This window comes from Genypterus blacodes, unplaced genomic scaffold (genome assembly GCF_046128005.1).
Source record: "Genypterus blacodes isolate CSIRO-AG114 ecotype Tasmania unplaced genomic scaffold, CSIRO-AGI_Gbla_v1 ptg000110l_1, whole genome shotgun sequence".
Taxonomy (NCBI): domain Eukaryota; kingdom Metazoa; phylum Chordata; class Actinopteri; order Ophidiiformes; family Ophidiidae; genus Genypterus; species Genypterus blacodes.
The window spans coordinates 1,649,440-1,670,743 of NW_027466914.1; the positions used below are offsets into that span (position 1 = coordinate 1,649,440).

Consider the following 21,304-nt stretch of genomic DNA (forward strand, 5'->3'; position numbering starts at 1 on the left):
CGAGGAGTGTGAGCCGCGTGTATTCTACCTCAGTCTGTTGCTCTGGCAGCTTCATGTTGTCGAAGATCCTGAAGACGATCCTGAACAGATCCTGCCACCAGTGCTTCTCAAAGGTGTGGCCGTAGGTCTTCATCACTTCGAACATCACCGTCAGCCCCCTGGGAAGATGCACACACACACAAATCAGGGTTGTGCACCTTTTCAAATGGTTGCTAACAGGATGTTGGCGTCCCCTGGCCTCCTACCTGGTCCTCACGTCCAGCTTACACCTGTTGATGATGCAGGAGAGCTCGAACAGGATGGGGAACCACCCCCGCACCCATACACGGTCCTCTGGCGCTACATTCATGTCGTCGCTGGTGTAGTCTTTAAAGGCCTGAGGGAGAAAGAGCAGCGTTGTTCTACCGGTTCTGCCTCGGGAGAGAAGTAAACTCTCTGACAACAGACACACCTTTACATTCTGACATAACACACACACACACACATATATATATACAGGGCATACTCTTCCTCATGCTTTCTGACGCTAATGCACTTCTGAATCTCTGCCCTTTGCTTTCACCCTCCTGATGAACCAGGAGAGGACAAATGGAACCTTTACAGTAAGGACAGCATATTGACCTGCGGCCGCTCGGAGACGTATTTGGCGCAGTGGCGGATGAGGCGGATGGCTTCCATGCTGGTGTCTGGGAAGGAGGCATTACAGGCGAACTCGGACAGACACTTAACGGCGTCCTGGAAGGAGTCGATGGTGGCTGCAAAGTGCTTTTCAAATACATTCGCTGCGGACACGGAGAGAGTACGGGACGACACAGGTGAGGGGTGGAGACAGAGCGGCTTCAAACGTCCGGCGTGTGTGTGTGCGTGTGTGAGGACTTACTGACGATGTGGCCGGTGGTCTGGAAGGCCAGCTCCACGATGCTCTCGTCCTGATCCGAGGCAGCCAGGTGGAAGACGGAGAAGATGTTCTTCCAGCCTGAGCGGATGTTCCCGGCCTGTGAGTTCACCATCTGAGCGATGCAGCGCACCACCATGTCTCTGATGGTGGGAGACCTGGGGGACACACAGCGGAGACTGGGTAAAGAGGGCGAAACGAGGAGGGCAATCAGTTAGAAAGAAGGGAATTCATTCTGTCAGTGATATCAAACAGCTTAAAAAAAAAAAAAAGGCACTAGATAAGCGTTGCCATAGCGAGGAGCATTCCCTATCACTCAGCAGTTATGAATGAGAGAAGAGGCTGCCTCTTTATCCACACACACACACACACACACACACACACACACACACACACACACACACACACACACACACACACACACACACACACACACCAGCGTGAGCGCCTAATGGAGGCTCTGCACTGCAGGCTGATGTGGCTTCCTGCCATCTCCTCCCCACTGAAGCGCTCAGCCTGTTGGAGCTGTGGGCGGATTTAGACTTTACACCTGCGCCTCCTCTCTGACATCCATCAGAGAGGGCTGCCACAGTAACACCGCCTGCCTTTTGGCGTGTGGTTAAAACAGAAGATGTCAATGTGGCGCCAAAGCTGATTTACTACAGAAGAGAGGAAGACGACTTCATCTAAAACTCTGGGAAAAGGTGATGCAAGCGGTCTGAACTGGGTGACGTCAGAGAGAAGGAAGGTGAAGCCGCCTCACTACAAGCACTACTTTCCTCTTCTTCTTCATTACCTGTTCTTCTTCATGATGTGCTCAAAAGGCCTCAGGAAGTCTTTCTGGAATCGGAAGTTGGCCAGCTCGCCCTTCTCCAGAAACTTCATGGAGAGTTGCCTGAGAGAATCCACCGCAAAAATAGCCACGTCCTCGTTGGAGTTGCAGCCGACCTGCCAGCGGAGGAGCAAAGTGTCACTTACACACACACACAAACACCTCCAGTTAACCTCCGAGCGTCCGGATCCTCTCTCACCTTATTGAAATGGTCCCCGATGACCTCCCAGATCCTGGACCACTGCAGCCTGATGCGGCCCATGTTGTAGTAGGAGATCTCCACTATCTTCTGCAGGCTGAACATGCGCGGGTGTGTGGGCGAGGCCAGCTCATCCATGGACACGGCGCACAGCCAGCGCACAAAATCCACTGAGACACACACACACACACAGAATGTAGACAACCAGGAAAACCTTCAGAGGAATAACAGACACAACACAGCTGGACTGGAAACACTTACCTATTGCATTTCCATCCAGTCTGGTGGATCCTGTGAAGATCCTGAAGCAGAAACATGGAGGAGAGTGATAATGAAGCCTTGACGCATTGGTGAGATGTTACAGAATATGATGCAACTTGATGCAACAAGATTTGAATGTTTCCAACCTGTCCACAGCCACCACCACACTCTGAGAGCTGGTCTCTCCGATGGACTCCTGGATGCTGGCGATCTGTTTACGGTCCACCGTTCCCCCGACTAGACCGCAAAGCACACAAGCATCCGTCATCTCTCCACTCGTATCGCAGAACTGCAGAGTGTCGTCTTTTGACTCGGTGGTAAGAAGAAGAAGAGGGAGAGAGGAGAGTTCCTACCTAGACCCAGGTACTCGTCGTTACTTTGCTCCTTGGTACTTGTGATGAAGCCGTCTTTGCTCCGTACCGTCCCTGAGATGTAACGCGCCTTCACCCCGGTGCCGATCAGCTGCGCCAACTCCAGCTGACTGATGCACTTCATGATCTGGGGAGGAGACGCGAGACGGTGTGCGAGTTTAGTGAACAACTAATGGGATTAAAGATCAAACGCAGATCCGGAGTTAGAAGAGCAAACCTCGTGCCAGGAGTTGCCCAGGTAGTTTCCGTCGGTGTGGGCCACAGTGATGAGGGTCTTGATGGTGTCGATGTTCTTCTGCTTCATCTCGGAGATGCCTGAGCTGGCGGTGAGCAGGGTGAAGCGGGCCAGGGCCTGCACGTAGGCGTCCCTCTCCAGCTGGATGGAGAAGATGCACGCTATCCTGATGGCGCAGCGGATCCCCTCCAGGCACAGGGAGGCCACGTCCGTGTCGTCGCAGTCCTGCAGCCCCACGCTGAAGGCGGCCAGGAAGGGCGTCCACGCCAGCTGAGGAGCCACGGACAGGACCACGCGTCAAATAGGTACGTGCAGCTGTGTGTGTGTGTGTGTGTGTGAACAGTGGCGTGTGTGTCACCTTGAACATGGGCCTGACGTGTTCCAGATGCGTGGCGCTGGTGAAAGGAGCCTGCACGTGGCTGACGGCCTCCATCAGAGCTTTAGCTGTCTTGGCCATCTGCTCCATCTCCACGTTGTACAGCAGGCGCCTCTGCTTCTCACTGGCCACACCTGAGAGACACACACACACACACACACACACACACACACACACACACACACACACACACACACACACACACACACACACACACACACACACACACACACACACACACACACACACACACACACACACACACACACACACACACACACTGAATACTAAACCCCACAAGTCACGACCTGGACTGATGACGTTTTGCAAATTAGCAGTAAACTCTAATCTAATCTAAATGTGACGATTCCAGTCTCGTGTAAAATCACCACGGCGACAAAGCCACCATGCAGCTGAGCCGGGGCGATATCTCCTCCCGCTAATAAGCTGCTCTGGAATTTACTACACGTCTCCAAAAGCCGATCAATAGCGCCGGCGAACAAAGAAAACTCGTGGCGTGCTTTGAGGCTGTAGCGAGGCGCCGTGACTCACTCTGCTTGTTGGATTTGATGGTGAGCTCCTTCGTCTCCTTCATGGCAATCTTCTTCCCGGCGATCTCATCGTAAATGGCCGACAGGTATTCCTCCGGCAGGTCTTTGCTGTCGTTGATGCCGCGGTTCATCTTGATGTACTGCTCCTTCGTCATCTTATTCTTCACCTGTGCAGAGGACAAGAGAGAGGAGGGAGATAATGGCGATGCTGTCTGGACAATAGCGCCGGATGAAGGGATTCCCGAAGGTCGGAATACCTACTTGTGGACTGTGGAGATCTGTTGTCAACATGATGATGGAGTAGGCGAGGACGTACGCCGTGTCAGCACTGGCGAAGAGGGTTTGCCTGGAAAATACAGAAGAAGGAACATGAATAGAGGTGTTCTGACCGCTCCGAATCACCTTGGCGACCCTGGGACCTACACTCACCCCTGATTGCATTCCAAATATCTCGCCGCAAACTTCTCCATGAGCCTGTCGATCTTCTGGGCCTCCCCCGGCAGCCTGAAGCCCTCCAGGAACATCCGCAGCGCCGAGACAAAGTCCTTGCCCTGGAAGTCCATCTGGTCCACGTAGGCGTACATCACCTCCTTGTTGAAGCGCTCGTTGTCCCCGAGAAACTCTCCCACTTGAGTCTGAGCGGGCCAAAATGGAAGAGAAGAGCTTATTACAAGAACGAGGCTAAAACGAGGGGACACGCTGATGTAGAGACTCGATTGAAGCTATTTATTTTTCCGCCTGACTCTTGGCGTCTCTATTACCGGCTGATGAGAGGCGAGGTGGCGGCGGCACAACGAGGCCCTTCGCTCCGTTACGCTGCTCATTACCTCTGCAAGGTCGAGTTAGGTCCTCTTTGTATATCCGTTAGCGGTGTTTCGCTGAACGGATGCAGGAATCCGTTACAGGTCGGCCTTGGTTGACACGTGTTGTTGCCGCGTGAATCGGAAGTCGTAGGACAACAATTTCGATCGGCGCCGAAGAGGTTTGTGTTCCTCTTAAGTGCCGTCTCTCTGCTTCTCTTCTTCTTAAGTGCGTTTTGGCTGGACTCCTTATTAGAGCTCACATTTTACGCCGCTTCCAGCAGTTTGAGTTGGGACTGTGTGAGTGTGTGAGTGTGTGGTTAATGCAGGTGGACAGGCTTTAGATTAGAGTTTAGTGGTTTGGCTTGTTAGATAAGAGAGTAGACTTTGGTTTGAGGCAGCAGAGGAGTTTCTTGTTTACAGGCTTTTTTAACCCCAAACTCCTCAAGACAAACGCGATTAAGCCGCTGCCCGGAGAGAAGTGGGTGAAATTAAAAAGCACGAAGCGCTTCTTACCGAATCAAGTCTCTCTTCCTGGTGCAAGAACTGAGCCAGGTCCTCTGGGGTGGTACCCAGCATGCCTTGCTCCTGGAGGTACTGGATCCCTCTCTTTGGTTTCTTATTGAACCTGTGAGGACAGAAACAGGATGGTAGCCAATATACTCTATTATTTATGTCTTTGTGTGTGTGTGTGTGTGTGTGTGTGTGTGTGTGTGTGTGTGTGTGTGTGTGTGTGTCTTTGTGGTGAAACTCACAGGTCAATGCCTTGCTCGATGATCTCCTTTTGCTGCTTGAGGACCTCGAACTGCTCTGGGTTGTCGGTGCCCGACATCTGAGTGCTGTAGCTGCCGATGCCGGACGAGGCGGTGGAGTCCAAAGAGTTAATGCTGCCATAGCGGTTTATGGTCTCTGGAGCTTTGGTCTCTGTGCTCTCCTGCTCCGACGGCTTCTCTTGGCCTGGGGAGGGACGAGCGGACAGCAGATGATGAACGAGAGGGAATGAAGGGAAGGAAAGCGGAGAAAAGCAAGGCAAAGTAAAGCCCCTGAAAGCATCACCGGGGTAAGGGGGAGTTTTTAATTGAAGCGCCGTTGTTGGCAAAGGACTCGGCCTGGAGCAAAATGAGTCTACTTTGAGTTAGTGCTGGGAGAGAGAGAGAGAGAGGGAGAGAGGAAGAGGGAGAGGGACAGGGACAGGGAGAGAGAGTCTGTGTGTTGGGTAATTGAAGGGGAAACTGCGGCGCGGGGAGAGAATGAACAAACTGGACTCGGGGCTTCCTTAATGGCCGTTGTTGACAGAGAGAGTATGAAAAAGAAAGGAGGCGCAAACTCAGGCGCTGGGCCAAACTTGGGGACATGATGCTGCTGGAGGGGACCTGAGCTGTATTCCAGCGCCGGTTTCTGGTTACCCGGCGGAAAGTCTTTAAAACATTCAGGGCAGCGACACGGAAACACGAGCCGGCAATGCGACTCTCGTTCTGATGCTTCACAAACAAAAGGAAGTGACAGGCGGCTCAGAACGAAGCTGAAGCTGAAGCCAAACACGGGCGAGCGGAGGAATATTCCAAAACCATTTCACAGGATCAAACACATTTAATGAAGCGATTTAACCCTTCACTGCACATCGGATCTGCCCACAATAAAGAACCTCTGCTGTTGTTGTTGTTGCGGTGCAGTGACGCAGCTAAAGTAACAGGAAACCACACAGACGACACACACACACACACACACACACGGGGGGCTGTCTAATGCAAGACGAGGACAACAAGGACGAGGACGGAGAGACGCGGAGGGATTGGAGGGTTTCCATCACAGCCTGACGGTCTACAGAACACACTCTCTAACGTTCTACTGTTACCTGCTCTGGCTTTGACGTCATCCGGGGAGGAAAGAGAAGAGAGAGAGTGAGAGAGTGACAGAGTGAGAGAGCGGAGACAGACAGAAACGGAAAGGAAACTCCGAGATTCAGATATCGCCCTGATTGCTCCCGTTAGATCGCGACCTGACGTCTTTATTCTGGGAGACATAAACGTCCCTGTGAGCGGCCTGGAAGCAGCTCAGCCTGAGGGTCGCCTGCCTGAGCACCGGGGGGGATTATGGGGTCGCGTCCCAGCCGTTTCAGAAAAGTTAGACTTAGAGCTCCACAAATTGCCGAGTTATACAAATCCTGCATTGTGTGGATAAGCTATAACACACACACGCAGGTTAGCAGTGTGTTCATCAGGGCCCGGGACTAAGATCATGGCTCTGATTTAGGCTGAACCGGCCTGGATTAGAGCCCCCCCCACCCCCCGCCCGTCCTCTCCGCTCTCTGGGCTTTATCTGGTTGCCTTCACTTCCTGGAGCTGAGCTGATGAACGGTGGCTTTCCTTTTCAGAACGCTACTTTGCTCTGATGAATGTCACCGGCTTCGATCCGACTGATTGCAGGCGGGGCTGATGGATGCCGGAGGCTTAGTATCGCCTTAGTTAACCTCAAAGATGAACCGCTGACTGAAGCGGTTCTGATCGGACTTGTTAATGCCCGGACAGTTTCAATTTAAACGCTCACAATTCTCTTTATGTCTTCTATTCAGGGCAAAACAAAAGAAGAGCCTGGGAAGCATAAACTCCACACAGACACACACTATTTCAGCAGGTAATCTCTGTGTTTAAGACTACGACTTCATCAGAGAGATTACATCATCATTTAACCTTAACTTTTTTTTATGCACACTGGAACAGCCTGAGGACAGCTGAGTGTGTGTGTGTGTGTGTGTGTGTGTGTGTGTGTGTGTGTGTGTGTGTGTGTGTGTGTGTGTGTGTGTGTGTGTGTAGCTGACTTACCCAGGCTGGTCTGTGAGTTGGGGTTGACATACTGGTCTTTACTCCACTCCACCATACATTTCAGAATAGACACGAGGCATTCAAGGCCCTTCTTTCTCAGGGTGAGCTCCTAGAGAGGACAGAGACGCGTCACTCACACCACATACATCATTATGAATCATCAAACTCAGACTCAAAGGGGGAGGAGCTGTTCTTCGCACCTGCTGGGGGGTCGTGCCGAGCTCGTGGCCTCCGCGGCCTTGGGCGATTTTCGAGAGGTCGTTGACCAACCGCTCGAATATGTTAGCAGCATTCAAGTCACAATCGTAGTTTACGTAGATGTCCACCACACTCTGGGCATCTGAGACGGACAGAGGGACAGACAGAGGACATGAGAGAGACGCCAAGACAGAACCTGTCTTCATCTTTACTACTTCCTACTTTCCTAACTCAGCTTTACAGATATGAGATACATTGCAGTAATTTGATGCTCTTGTACAAAAGATTCATGGATAAAAGTCGATTTTTGTCACTATTCTCTACTTAATTAAGGTCTTTACTTTACTTTAAGACAATTTCACATAGAATGAAGCCAGAAATGGATCAGCGACACACACCTGCACATATTCTGGTGAGAGTTTGTATGACCATCCACTTGTGGTCATAAGAGCTTGTGGACGTCTCGAGAATGTACAAGAAAATCTCCTTGAAGAACACCTGCAGAGAAGAGCCAGTGGGATGAAGAGGAAGAGGAGGAGGAGGAGGAGGAGGGGGAGGAGGGATGGGAAGATTCCAGACGTTACAAGAGCGCCGCTACGCCGTTTCTTCAACAAATACCACCGTTGCCAACATCAACAGCAGCCCACATGAATGTGTGCCACAGCTCCAGGCACAGCTGGTATCAGGTCAACACATGCAGATGGAGGATTTACATCATAAACTCAAGCTTCTCTTTCATTCTTGCCTCCATACTTTCAGCTGCTTGCAAGATTTTTCTTTAAGAACTAGTGACAATAAATGTAGATTTGGATGGAAAGAGACAGTCTGCTTTGTTAAAACTGCTATTTAATGGTATAGAAATCAACTTCATAGAGTTCTCTTGACAGTTTTGACAGATAAATTGGTTTATAGCTGAAGGTGCATTGGACAATAGTCTATTAATGCTGTGTGTGATTACTGAATGTCTGATTGGTTGATCTAGAATGAAGGCCTCTGTCTCTTTCCGGTCTGCAGGGCTGCAGCCATGTCAGGATGAATACATTACCTCGATTTGCATCTTGAGGTGTGTCTTGAAGTGGGAGAGCAGGGTGAGGAAAATGGAGAGCGAGAGCTCAAAGACCTCAGGCACAGAGGAGACGCCGTTCTTGGACAGGGCCACGCACAGGTACTGCTTAATGGCGTTAATGAACATCTCGTTCGTCTTAAAGATGGGCCCGGCGTTCTGCAGGATGGACAGGAGCAGCTGGAGGGACAGGACCTTGGATCGGAGCTCGTGGGATCTAGGTCAGGTGGAGAGGAGTGTGTGTTACTGTGTGTTGACTTTAGCACATACACCACAAAATGTTCCCCAGCCCTTTGTGGCCTGGATGTTTCCAGCCACCTGCACCTGTTGTTGGATCCCAGTGTGTGATCTGATTCAAATTCAGACACGTAGAACATTACACACAGTAAAAAAAGGTAAATTGTCTGTGCTCCAGGCAGAAACACATCTCACTTTAGAACAGCCATCAGAAAGAAAGCCTGCAAAGACATCAAAGCCCGTCTGTGAGTGGAACCTCAATCCACAAAAACTTGGAGCTCAAAAACAATTTCCAGCTCATTTGCATGCTGAGATTGGCTGAGAAACTAGGATTCAGGCGGAACAAAGAAAATGTGATCCTACGCCTGCAAGTGGCCTCAAACATGTCAGGTTGCCAAGTCACACTGACATAATAAAGGAATAATGGGTAGATACACACAACAGACACGGTGCAAATCGAGTTAAGCTCAGAAACCAGATGGAGGGACGCGTGTTTAGTAACAAACAGAGGGGCCGGACCCTCAGCTGCTTCTGTTCTGCCAAACCAGAGCGTGCGTGACCAAAAGCAGCATGATGGCAAAATCAGATCAGCCGTTTCCCCCTCAGTGCTCTTTCAAAAAGGGAAATAGGTGAAACAGCAGGGAGTGATTCAGAGTAACGCTGTGATGTCTAAACACTCTGAGCTCTGAAGAGAATCTCTTAATAAACTATGACTGATGTCTGGCATTGATGGCTGAGACACTATAGGAGACTCTTCAGTGTAGAATGCATACAAAAGAGTCAAACTACAGCGATTTGCATGCTCTTACTTTCACTTCGGAGAGAAAAGACATTCATCTCCTTCCCCGTCTCTCACTGCCGCAGTACTGCTGAGCGCAGGGAGAGAGTTTGAGTCACTCTCCCTCTGAGAAGCAGCCCACACAGTTTGCTTTGGCCGGCTGCATCAGGCCTGAGCCGACTGCCAAACATGGACGCCGGCCAAACACCGACTTTCCAAAACATACGTTACATTTTCACGCAAACAGGGGATAATCGGGCCGTGTAACGAGCGGTTCAGGCCCGTTTTACAATTATACACAACGCGTACGCCCCTCAATCTGCCTCACATGCATCATTGTGTGTAGACGGCCCTTTAACGTGACACGGGCTCTTACTTTGGGTCCGGTGGTCCGTCTGACAGAGGCTTCATGGACAGCTTGCAGAGAGAGCGAAAGACGAGGAAGGCATCTTTCTGCAGGATGTGGGAGAACTTGGCCCCTGGTGGCTGACCGGGGGCTGCTCCAGATTCCTACGGCGAAATCAGGACCCCAAATCATAAATGTTGCATAATTAAGAAGCCTATAGATCAATGCAACACTAAAATGAGTTCTTTGTTTACTCTTTAGGTCCTTTAGACTTCCGTTGTGAAACCCTGATGTGTCCCTCACCTGAGTGTCACTGGACGAGACGGAGAGCCGGTCGTCAGGCAGCGATGGAGTGAAGCTGGCAGAGATGGGTGTGCCGGGGATGCCGTTGGCGTGAATGTGCTCACTGTCGCTACCCAGCGTGCCTTCATCCTCCAGGGAGCTCTGGGTGCCCTCTGTCACCGCTTCAGCCGGCTCAGACTCAGCCGGCTCAGACTCCGCAGGCTCAGACTCCGCAGGCTCAGACTCTGCAGGTTCAGACTCCACCGGTTCAGACTCCACGGGTTCAGACTCCACTGGCTCAGACTCCACCGGCTCGCCCTCGCCGCCGGGCTCCTTGGTGTCGGAGCACAGGTTTGCAGGGTCCAGGCAGGTTCCTGAGGTAACGATGGAGAAGCAGTGAGTCAGACAGGCGGGGAAGACAAACAGGACGTGTTATTATGTGCATCTTTAAACAAACATGACTTGGGTCTGCAGAGAGAGAGAGGGAGAGACAGAAAGAGAGAGAGAGAGAGAGAGAGGCACACTGGCCTTTATAAGAGCATCTAAGTGAACTTTAACAGAACCAGTTTGTCATTTGTTAAAGTGTTTCTCAAGGACAAAGTGAATTTGAAAGAAGGAAGCTGAGGCACTCTGCTCCCTGTGCTAAATGTCAGCTCCATTTGGCAGCGTGTTGCACACATAGCAGAGCTGCTGTGACGTGTTGTGGTCCAGATCGAGGGGACATGCAGGGATCTGGATCTGGACCCAGAACAACATTCCAGAGCGGCTTCCCTCAAGCTGAGGCCGCTCAGGAATTCACAGAGGGACGGAATTATTCAGACGCACGTGGAGCCTAAATGATGTGTTTGTTGTTTACCAAACGGGGGCAGCGGCGTGGAAACGGCGCTCGCCTTGTCATCCGAGGTGCAGTTTGTGCATAATCAATGAAGTCTACATTCATACACACACACACACACACACACCGCGGGCTAAACACTGAATAATGGGAGGAAATATAATCAGTGCACACACACAACCTGCAGGAATCAGTTCCACATGGGAAACTCTCTGAAAACAAGAATGAGGGAAGAGGAGGAAATTTAATTAACCCTTCACTGCGTCTCACCTCCGGCAACTGTATTGACCACCTCCTGCAGAATGCTCTGGACGATTTCCTGGGCTTTCTCCTCGTAGTTTGGACTCTCCTCTTCCTCCTCCTCCTCACCTGCCTCCGCATGCTGCTGGGCTACTGCATCTGGACAACCCACACACACACACGCAGACGTTGAGAGTGCACCTTCATTGCATTTCTGGTTTGGAATCGTATAAATAGCAAATAGCTTTCGGAGCCGGTGCGTTTTGGCAAAGCGCTCTTCCTCTCCTGTCACTCATCTCCTGCTCTCCATATTCAACACGGCGTCGCTCAGTGAATGAGACAAGTGACGAGTCATATCAAATGTTCTGCAGCGGTAAACAATGAGTCGCTCTGCTATCTGTTCCTACAGGGAAATTTGCCAAAAATGTCACTGTTCACTGGAACTCAGCAAACACGGCAGGAAAGCATATTAGGTTTGAATCTAATGGGTTAAAAACACCCGGGGACGCTCTTCAGTCGTGTGTAGAAGGGAATGACTGCAGCGTTTCAATAGAACTGGCATTTGACTTCTATAATTTGATATATTTCCTGGTAAAAATGGGATAAAGGGGCTCTGAGGAGAACAAGTAAATGGGTTTTAATATAAAATACAGAATAAATAAGAATGCATCTTACTCTGTGCTGCTGCTGCTGTAGCTTGGTCTGCTTCCGTCTGATCGTTCTCCGTAACGCAGAAACCAGAGCCGTTCTCTGGATCTGGGCTCTCGTAAGCGGGGGCCTGCTCTGCCGGGTCCTCCGGTGCTACCTGGACCTCCTGCGCTCCCTGGTCCTCCGGTGCTACCTGGACCTCCTGCACCACCTGGACATCCTGCTCCCCCTGGACCTCCTGCACTCCCTTGTCCTCCTGCGCTCCTTGGTCCTCCTGCTTTCCCTGGACCTCCTGCGCTACCTGGTCCTCCTGCGCTACCTGGACCTCCTGTCCTCCCTGGTCCTCCTGCTCCCCAGACACAGATCTACTGCTGCCCTCCATGGCTGGTGTGGTGGGCGTGGACGTGGATGGCGTGGACGCGTTGGTCGAACCCGACGTGACGATGGGAGTCGTGGGGGTGACGGGCCCGTTGGCCTCCGGGGTCTGACCCTTGGTCGGCGGGTGAACGTGGGTCTGGAGCTGCGGGGAGTCAGGTTCGGCGTGCTGGGTGACGGGCGAGTGCTGCCGGTGTCGCTCTCTCTCCAGCTGCTTCGCCTCCTGCAGCTGCGCGGGGGCGAGACGGACGTACAGGAGAACAAGCAAACACACACAGACAGACAGACAGACGTGCACATGGAAACACATGCACACACACACATGTACGGGGCAGATACGAACACAGAGAACAGGTAAGCACGCACACACACAGACACACAGAGAAAGAGACGTTAAGGCTTTGTAAACACACCGACAGCAGCATTTACACATTTCAACAACCTGGTCTACGTCCCCCCCCTGCAGGCTCACAGGGCCTGAGGCAGAGGCACAACACTTCCACATGTCAAAGCGGTGAGCAAATGGCGGCCGTCCACGAGCAAAGAGCAATTCCAAAACAACAAGGCCGACGACAGGCTTGATTAACATCAGGGCCACATCGGGGCAGAGCGGTGCTGCTGATGGGTTTGTGTATGAACAGGCACTGGACTGAAGGAGGAGGAGGAGGAGGAGGAGGAGGAGGACATGCGTCTAAAAACAGCAATGGCACAAACGTTGTGGACATCGATTCATGCTGGCTGGCGTGAGCCGGACGATGTCGGCCTGCTGGTGACAGACGGTATTTCTGGTGGGAAATGCGGCTCAGGCAGCACATTCTGGTTGATCATGTGGTTGGCGCTTAGCTCGGGGCCGCAAACGAGACAAATTGTGTTTGTGAAGGTTTAGTCAAGTCAATTTTGCTGTTTTATAACCAACAGAAATACAGAAAACCCAGAGAGAGCCGACGATGACAAGCGGTGGAAACTCTCAGCCAAGCGTAAACCAACGGCAGCCCGGGGTGCATTCCAATTTCTCAGGAAGGGAAGTAATGAAGAGACGTGGAGGAGAAAACACAGCGTGACTGAAGAGACGTCGGCTACAGATGGAAACAGAAGCGGTGCCACACGTTTACAAAACAGTGCTGATGGATGGACGTCCTTCGCCGCGCCGTCGGCTGCTCTCTAAACCAATCAGGCCCGTTTCCCTTCAAAGCCGCGCCTCCGTCACAAGCAATCCTTCTCTAACTTAATGAGTCCGCTGCGTTCGTTTTGGTTTGGGATGTTAGTGACTGAATCCCAGGGCAGAACATTCTAAATTAAACAATTAGTATTGAATATGGGGGAAAAGAAACAAGGCCAAACAAATGCACCTCGACTGGAGGCGACAGCTGGGCCAGAGCATACAAACTAAGCTCATTATTTAAATGCCACCTCGGTAGGATAGGGATGGCTGAGTCTATATGTGTGTGTGTGTGTGTGTGTTTAATCACACCATGCTGAGTTGCAGCCAGGAGGATAAATCTACACAATACACAGAGAGAGAGAGAGAGAGAGAGAGAGAGAGAGAGAGAGAGGATCTGTGCAGCAGTCTAAAGCTACACAGTCTCTCTCTCCCTCTCCCTCTCCCTCTCTCTCTCCCTCTCCCCCTCTGACTTCTTCTCCATATTCCTGTCTGACCAAATGTCACCCGGTGTTCTTCTTCAGAGTCGCACACAAACAAAACTCTACCAAAGCCAATAAGAGATGAGGGGAGAAAGTTTTGCAGCTGACCTCCCAGAGAGTGAGCTGAGGTGTCAGCTGGTGCAGGCGAGCGTTTCAACAAGAGGCCACAGCAAAGCACAGTGAGTCTACAGCAGGGGCGGGGCAGGGCGGGGTCAGGGCGGGGGCGGGGTCAGGATAGGGGCTTGGGTTCAGGGGGTTGGGAGGAGTCACGCCAGCCCCGGAGCAAATCAACAAAAATGGGGTGGCGAGTGTGGAAGAATGAATGAATGAAGTGAAAAGCTTTGATGCGCAAACACAGGCACACAAAGAAGAAGAAGAAGAAGACGTGGAGAGATCTGATATCAAGGCAAGTCACGGCAGTCCTGCAAAACGCTTTACCTGGCGGTCACGCTTTCTGGAGGCCAGAGACCAAGATAGCTTGTGATTTGTAAGCTATGTGTCCGATGGGTGAGAGGAAGGGGAGGAGGGGGGAGGGAGGGAGGAAGGGAGGGAGGGAGGAAGGAAGGGAGGGAGGGAGGGAGGGAGGGAGTGTCATTCAAACAGAAAAAGATGACATTAGAGCAAGGCAGCAGCTATAATGTACCTCTGGACACGAGGCTAAATATGACACTTTAATTACCTTTGCAGAAAGAGATGATGGATTGAGAAAACAATCTAGTTTAACATCCACAGAAACAAATCCATCAGATTCAATGTCAACACACACTCACACTCACATTTCTAAATTTGCCACCGCTCCGTACAACAACTTCAATCTGCAATCCATTAGACTTTTGAGTCCAAAATGTTGCGTTGCCTCGTCTGATTCTCTCATCTGTGAGTTTAAGGCGTCTCTCTCTACGTGAAAGCGTTACATGAAGGGGTTAAAGGCGTGGACCTACTGCTTGGTTCTCCATGCGTGCGAAGATGACGTTGAGCATCTGCGTGAGCGTGGCCTTGGCGGTGGTCTGGTTGATGAGGTTCTTGCTGGCCAGGTAGATGTTGTAGCATGTGCGGACGGCTTGTAGGACGGTGCCCTCGTGGATTTCTATGTGCTGCGAGGTCACCGCTGTCAACAGAGCCTGGAGGGGAGGAGGAGGAGAGAAGGGAGGGAATCCATACCGGCCATCAGCTGCTGAATGTCTGACACCTCCCGCGCTGGACGGAGAGACGAGGAATGAATGAACGAACGAACGAACGAACGAACGAACACACCTTGATGATCTGTAGCTGCACGCCCTCGTCGGTCTGAGGTCCCTGGAAACAGGCGCAGATGGTCTCGATGATCCTGTCGATGAGCTTCTTGCCCGGCGCCGTGTTGTCCGGGGCGCTGCCCGTCAGGTGGCCATACGCTATCAGCTTCTACAGGTCAGACACACACACGCACAGTCACACACACACATACACAGACAACAGAATCACCTCACTGACATGGTGAAGTCTGGCATAAGTTCGGCGAGGATGCTACGAAACGAGGACAAACGCCCGCGCCCCCTTTTTCCGACACTGCCTCCCGATTGGCCCGGTCACTGACCTGTAAACAGTCGAGGGAGGTGATGACGATGCGGGGACATTTGGACTGACATGCCAGCTCAAACGGCAAGAAGTACTTGTCAGCTTCGATGAAGTTGGTCTTTGATTTGATTGGTGGTAAAGTGCTGGAGCCCGATTTGGCATCTCCACTGGGTGGACTAGGGAGAGGAGGGAGAGGAGAGAGAGGGAGAGAGAGAAAGAGAGAGAGAGAGAGACACATTTTCAGCACCACATTAACCATCTCATAATTTCCCATCATGCATCTATCATACATCTCTCTTACTAACTACTATAGGGGCTGAATTCTCCAAATGTCTGAGTTGCTCTTGGAGGAAGAGGAGGACTGGTGGGGGTTTATGGTTTCCCCTCAGACTGAGCCGTGAGCTCATCTGGCCCCAGACTAAGCTGACTGAGCCCTGAAGCAAATGACAAGACTCTTTTTCTTGCGGATTTCAAAGCACGGGGGAGGTAAAAATGGAGCAGCCAGAGAGTCTACAGCCTCATCCTCTACTGCACAGCTACCACACCCACACTGCACTCACTGAGGGGGAAAACACAGGGAGGGAGAGAGAGGGAGGGCGAGGGAGAGAGAGAGAGAGGGGAGAGGGGGAAAGAGAGGCAGGGAGGGGTTGCTTTGTTTATGTCTTGGCAGTGAAAATGGATGACTTCAGCTCTTTCAGAGGGACGACCGAGCACAGAAGGGTGAAGCGAGAGAGAGAGAGAGAGAGAGAGAGAGAGAGCCAAGGAATGGAAAGACGAAACCTAAAGAGGGATTTTGTGATATCGAGTGCTGACTTTGACAAATGTAAACAATAACGACCAAGCCACGGCATGACTCAGCAAAGGACGTGAGCGACCAGGCGGCCCTGACTCGGGTCCTGACTCGGGTCCTGACTCGGGTCCTGACTGGGGCCTGACTCGGGTCCTGACTCGGGTCCTGACTCGGGCCTGACTCGCCCTGCGTTGTGTCTGTTGTGCTGCGTTGTGTGCAGGGAGCCGCTCATCTCAGGTTTATTCCTGGCCTCCCTGCTCAGTGTCAGGTGGCTCGTTCCATCATTTACCGTAAACACGACTTCAGCTTTAAAAAAACGGTCGATGTGCAAATGTGTAACAAATGTGAGCAGAAGAGAAAAAACACTGAGGTCTCCTGCATCTTTGTTACATAATAGATGAGTCTGAAAATGGCAAAGACCAATCCAAATGTGTGCAGTGTGTGTGTGTGTGTGTGGGGGGGGGGTGTGGCTGCAGATAAGCTACTGTATCTCTCCATGAGGAGTAAACCCCAGGGGGCGATGTGTGGACAAAGTTAGTTATTACTGAATTAGTGCTGAGCTGGTGCAGCTAATGTGAAACTGAATGGGAAAGCGGGGATGGAAGGAGAGCGAGAGTGGATTAATGGAGAGTGAAGGTGAGGAGGGAGGGAGGAAGGAAGGAGGAGGAGAGAAGACTGTGGGTTAGGAGTGTGTGAGAAGGGAGCGGAGAAGAGACGGCAGGAGGGAGGAAGGATGGGGAAGAGAGGAGGTGGCCCTCATGCTACGCCTCATTCCAGAGCCACGGTTACTTGGCAGCGCACACACACACACACACACACACACACACACACACACAGGCTCTTAAAAACAAGTTGAGCATTAGGCAGGGGTTTGTGAAGAAAGCCATTAATGAGAAGGCAAGGGGGTTGCTGGGAGCATGCCAGAGAGAGAGAGAGAGAGCGAGAGAGAGAGAGAGGGAGAGAGAGAGAGAGAAACAGAAACACACTAGAGGCCGCACACACACTCACAAGTTCTAATCTTCTTTACCAGCCTGAGCACAAGAGAAAGCCAGAGAGAATGTTCCAGAGCCTGAGCGGCCTCAGCCTGCTTACCTTAATTTCTCAGATTCCTCCCTGATTTCCTCTGAAATAGAGAGAGAGAGAGAGAGAGAGAGAGAGAGAGAGGGAGAGAGAGAGAGAGAGAGTCAGACATGTTGAATCAACTCAGTATCTCTGAGGGGAGGTGAGAGCTCTTCAGACCCTGGCAGCTCAGGGGATTCCACTTATTTACGACGGGCGGTATTTAGAGAATGGTATCAGTTTGTGTGAGGCCTTCATGCACATCAGATCAGCCGTGTGTGTATCGTACCTGTTTCATTCTCTTCTAAATCTTACCCTCCGCAACCTCATTAAAACTATTCAGGCAGGAGGAGGAGGAGGAGGAGGAGGAGGCTTGTGTGTGCGTGCGCTTTGGTAAACGTGTCGACTCGGCGCCTGTCAGCCAGATTTAACATTTGTGTTTATTTCACAGATTCTTCGGCCGTGTGAACTTGCCGAGCGCTGGCACGGGAAGAGCAGAGAAATAAGACAGAGAGATGGAGCAAACAGACAGACAGACAGACGCGTGACAGAGCGGCGGGGGAGCGAGGAGTGAGAGACTGACAGAAATAGTGAGAAAAAGAGAGAGAGAGATGGGAACGCTTTTAAGCAGCAGACATTAAAGGGAGCCTTCCCTTTACACACGCACAGAGATATTCCTCACTAAATGACACCAGGCTAAGCCTCAGCAGCTGACTGAGTCTGACTGAGCTCAGAGCTTCTGATGGGCACACATATATATAAATACGACTTTGTGGAATTCAATTAGTCTTGGTTTCACAGTTTTACCAGGTTACCCAACAGGAACACCAGGGTAGAAACACAAGCAAAACATGCAAAACCTTACAGCAACGTGTGTACACACACACACACACACACACACACACGCATGCACACACACACACAGCGGCGCAGTGTGACTCCGCCCTGCATACATCTTTGATGTCACTACTCCACTTCTGCTGCTTGATCTGTGCCTCCTTTATCTTTTATACTGTTTCACTGCATTCAGTGTGTGTGTGTGTGTGTTTGTGTATCGACCTGCGCGTGTTACACAACACCGGCGTGTGGTGCTGATGGATGTATGCTCGGGCCGCGGACAAGAAAGAGCTGAACGATCAGGTTTGAAGCCGACTCAGGTCCAAATGTTTACGCCTCACACACATGGACTCAGTTAATGTAACATGAGATTGTAATATTGTGGAATAAAGACAATTGTTCCCAAGCATATCTCATAGAAATAGTTTCCTAAAATGATGACGTAATTGTAAATAATGCCGGTCCTGTAAAATGGAGACTTTTGATCCGTTGGCTTTTCTTACTATTTATAACTCACTTGCATCATTCTGCTCATAAATCTGGAACCATCACACTCATGAATATAAATCATAATCAAACTCCTTCTCCATGTGTGTGTGTGTGTGTGTGTGTGTATTCCCCTCAGGGTTTGAGATGTCACTGGGCTTCCTGGCACAGACCCAATCAGTATCCTCTGCTTCCTTCGTCCCTCACCAAAGTGTTCTTTCTCCTTTCAGCCTCATCCCAGTCTGGATCTGTTCTGCTCTTTCCTCCAGATAAACCTTCCAAGAGTTCCTGCACATACACACGCACACACGTCGAGGACGAGCAGACAGCCACTCAGCGTGGGGGGTCCTGCCTGTCATTTGCCTGTGTAAGTACCTGCTGCATAATTATCTATCCAGTCTGCTTCATTCATTTAGTTACCTTTACCAACTCAACCATGACTTCTGATCAATATCTCCTACATGCATTCTAAGCGACAGTGTGTGTGTGTGTGTGTCCTCTGTTCTGCCCCAGTGCTCGGCTCTAATGGAAGAAGAATCAAACCCAGGCAGAAGTTGAGTGGAATGATTAACCCCGCCTCTGCTGCGGTGTCACACACACACATATTGATCCTCAGCTGCTCGCCGCTTTTCAATCTCATGAATCCACATGAAAACGTCACCGGAAAAACATGCAAGAGGTGTTTCTCACACTGAAACGTCCTCTAGCAACCTCTCATACAGGCCCAAAGTCACATAATTCACTCTGATAAACCACCTTAAATCAATAATTCCACCTTAAGGAGCGAGGTGGCTACATTTCACTAACATGGCGTTTCATTTGTAGGACGTTCAGGTCCCAAAGACTCCAACACTGCCTGGTTGGCGAACAGGCAGAAGATGATACCAAAGACACCAACGTCCCTGACCAGATACATTAGTGGGAGCCGTCCTGGTCTCCTGTGAGCTTTGTTTCCAGACCAAACCCACACACAGAGCCGCGTTTGAGAGCTCCTTAATGTACGCAGGCGGTTATGGGAGGCCTGACTCACCACATCATCCAGACACGGGCGTGTTTCTGCTAAAAGTGCTTCTTCCTCTTTGACTCAGATCCCTTACAGTATAAAGAGCGAGACGTGGAATGAGCATGACGGCCAGCAGAGCAAAGTCTCCCTGGAGGACGATCATTTCAGGGCCCAAATTTCAATTCCATCCAATCGTCTGGGGACAAGAACTTCACATTTCTCAGGTGGGTGATTGCGCGACTCCACTCATGAAGCTGAGCTGAAGGTGCTGCAGACCAGAGGAACCTTCCAGTGATGAGCGTGAGCCTTTTACTCTCATTCCATTTACACACAGTAGCGTTTAACTCAAGGTTGTGATCTATTCAAGGGTTCCCTAGAGCTCGTCTCTGAGCGGAGGAAGAAGGTCGGAGCGCCGGCTAATCATTCCTCCTCTCTCCTCCGCAGTATTCACGCTTGGTTGAAGCAAAGAAGGTGGAGAGGGTTCTGTGATCGGAACGTATGAGAGTCAAACACACGCACGCTTCCTCAAATGCTATGTAGCTACACACTGGACTCTTGGTGACGGAACAGAAGCACTTCCCCATATTCAGCTCTGTGTGTAGATAACACACAGGTCACACAGGTAAATGCTGAGTCAAAGCTGTCAACCTTTGCAACCCACATGCTTAATCATGAGCCGTATCCTCCTCACACAGACCGTACTTCTGTATGTGCAGATGTGTGTGACGGGTGAAGTCCCTGCCGCTGTCTTACTGCCTGCTTGCTCGGTGGCAGACACATTCAGTGAAAAACAAAAACTCCGCTCGGCTCCTCAGTGTGACAAAGTCTGCAAAGTGACACCTGCACGGCAAAGGGCCCTGTGTGAAAGATACATGAGCCGGCGGTGACATCAGGGTGGGAAGGATCCAGCGCCTTGGTCTCAGTCGGTTCACGCAAAACAACCAAAGTGACACCTCTGTCAGAGCGAGGCGGAGCGCACGAGGCTCGTATGAGTGTGTGTGAGGACCCCGTAGCCCGCGAAGCGATAAGGGCACGGCTGCTATTCTGAGAGAGGATGTCACAACATCCCTCGCAGGAACATCCCACTGTGATGCTGTGATGCCGTGCCAATCTAAAAGGAAAGACGCCATCGCTGAACCCCGGCGAGGAAGGGCGGGCAGGGGTTTTCGCTGTTTCCTTTATTTAATATCCGGTGTGAGAGAGAGAGGGCGCTTATTGGTGAGTCTCTGGATCAGATCGTGACAGAAGTGCAAAGTAGAGTCGACACGGTTCTCGGCGATGCAAATGCGGAGACACGTGATCACATCTCACAAACCGACAAGGGGGAAGAAGTCTTCAGAAGCGTGAATCGACGCTTAGAGAGGCGAGTTTGTCGCCGGTGCAAATCCCTGTAATGTCTGCAGATAAGCCTGAGCCCAGAGTGAATCCATAAGCAGTACTAATATAATATGATGCCGTGTGAGACCGCACGCCCACACTGACCTGATCTGACCTGGCATCTGCAGCCTGAAGGCACCGGAGCAGGAACATGTAGATTTGAATATCACATAATTACAAACAGCCTCGCTTTCACGTCTTGTATTTATGACG

At 51.1% G+C, this 21,304-nt stretch overlaps 1 protein-coding gene across 4 annotated transcripts in view; it reads right to left on the minus strand.

Annotated features, from left to right (window-relative positions):
- The window catches only part of arfgef1 (ADP-ribosylation factor guanine nucleotide-exchange factor 1 (brefeldin A-inhibited)), a 34,815-nt gene that overhangs the window by 5,038 nt on the left and 8,473 nt on the right, over positions 1-21,304 (minus strand). Inside the window, exons 2-30 of one of the 4 annotated variants that reach the window (XM_076161158.1) lie at positions 17,422-17,452; positions 15,559-15,715; positions 15,240-15,386; positions 14,927-15,106; positions 14,424-14,477; positions 11,997-12,573; positions 11,352-11,480; positions 10,268-10,620; positions 9,995-10,128; positions 8,586-8,820; positions 7,939-8,038; positions 7,543-7,682; positions 7,343-7,451; positions 5,276-5,477; positions 5,037-5,148; positions 4,150-4,355; positions 3,982-4,066; positions 3,722-3,887; positions 3,152-3,303; positions 2,776-3,063; positions 2,541-2,685; positions 2,334-2,424; positions 2,188-2,228; positions 1,927-2,096; positions 1,692-1,843; positions 881-1,053; positions 622-782; positions 246-376; positions 29-158 (exon numbers count right to left, since the gene is read on the minus strand). In XM_076161158.1, the coding sequence (XP_076017273.1) occupies positions 29-158; positions 246-376; positions 622-782; positions 881-1,053; positions 1,692-1,843; positions 1,927-2,096; positions 2,188-2,228; positions 2,334-2,424; positions 2,541-2,685; positions 2,776-3,063; positions 3,152-3,303; positions 3,722-3,887; positions 3,982-4,066; positions 4,150-4,355; positions 5,037-5,148; positions 5,276-5,477; positions 7,343-7,451; positions 7,543-7,682; positions 7,939-8,038; positions 8,586-8,820; positions 9,995-10,128; positions 10,268-10,620; positions 11,352-11,480; positions 11,997-12,573; positions 14,424-14,477; positions 14,927-15,106; positions 15,240-15,386; positions 15,559-15,715; positions 17,422-17,452 (4,751 nt within the window). Of the gene's footprint in view, positions 1-28; positions 159-245; positions 377-621; positions 783-880; positions 1,075-1,691; positions 1,844-1,926; positions 2,097-2,187; positions 2,229-2,333; positions 2,425-2,540; positions 2,686-2,775; positions 3,064-3,151; positions 3,304-3,721; positions 3,888-3,981; positions 4,067-4,149; positions 4,356-5,036; positions 5,149-5,275; positions 5,478-7,342; positions 7,452-7,542; positions 7,683-7,938; positions 8,039-8,585; positions 8,821-9,994; positions 10,129-10,267; positions 10,621-11,351; positions 11,481-11,996; positions 12,574-14,423; positions 14,478-14,926; positions 15,107-15,239; positions 15,387-15,558; positions 15,716-17,421; positions 17,453-21,304 lie in introns of all 4 variants that reach the window. The other 3 variants (XM_076161156.1, XM_076161159.1, XM_076161160.1) reach the window with 3 other exon arrangements.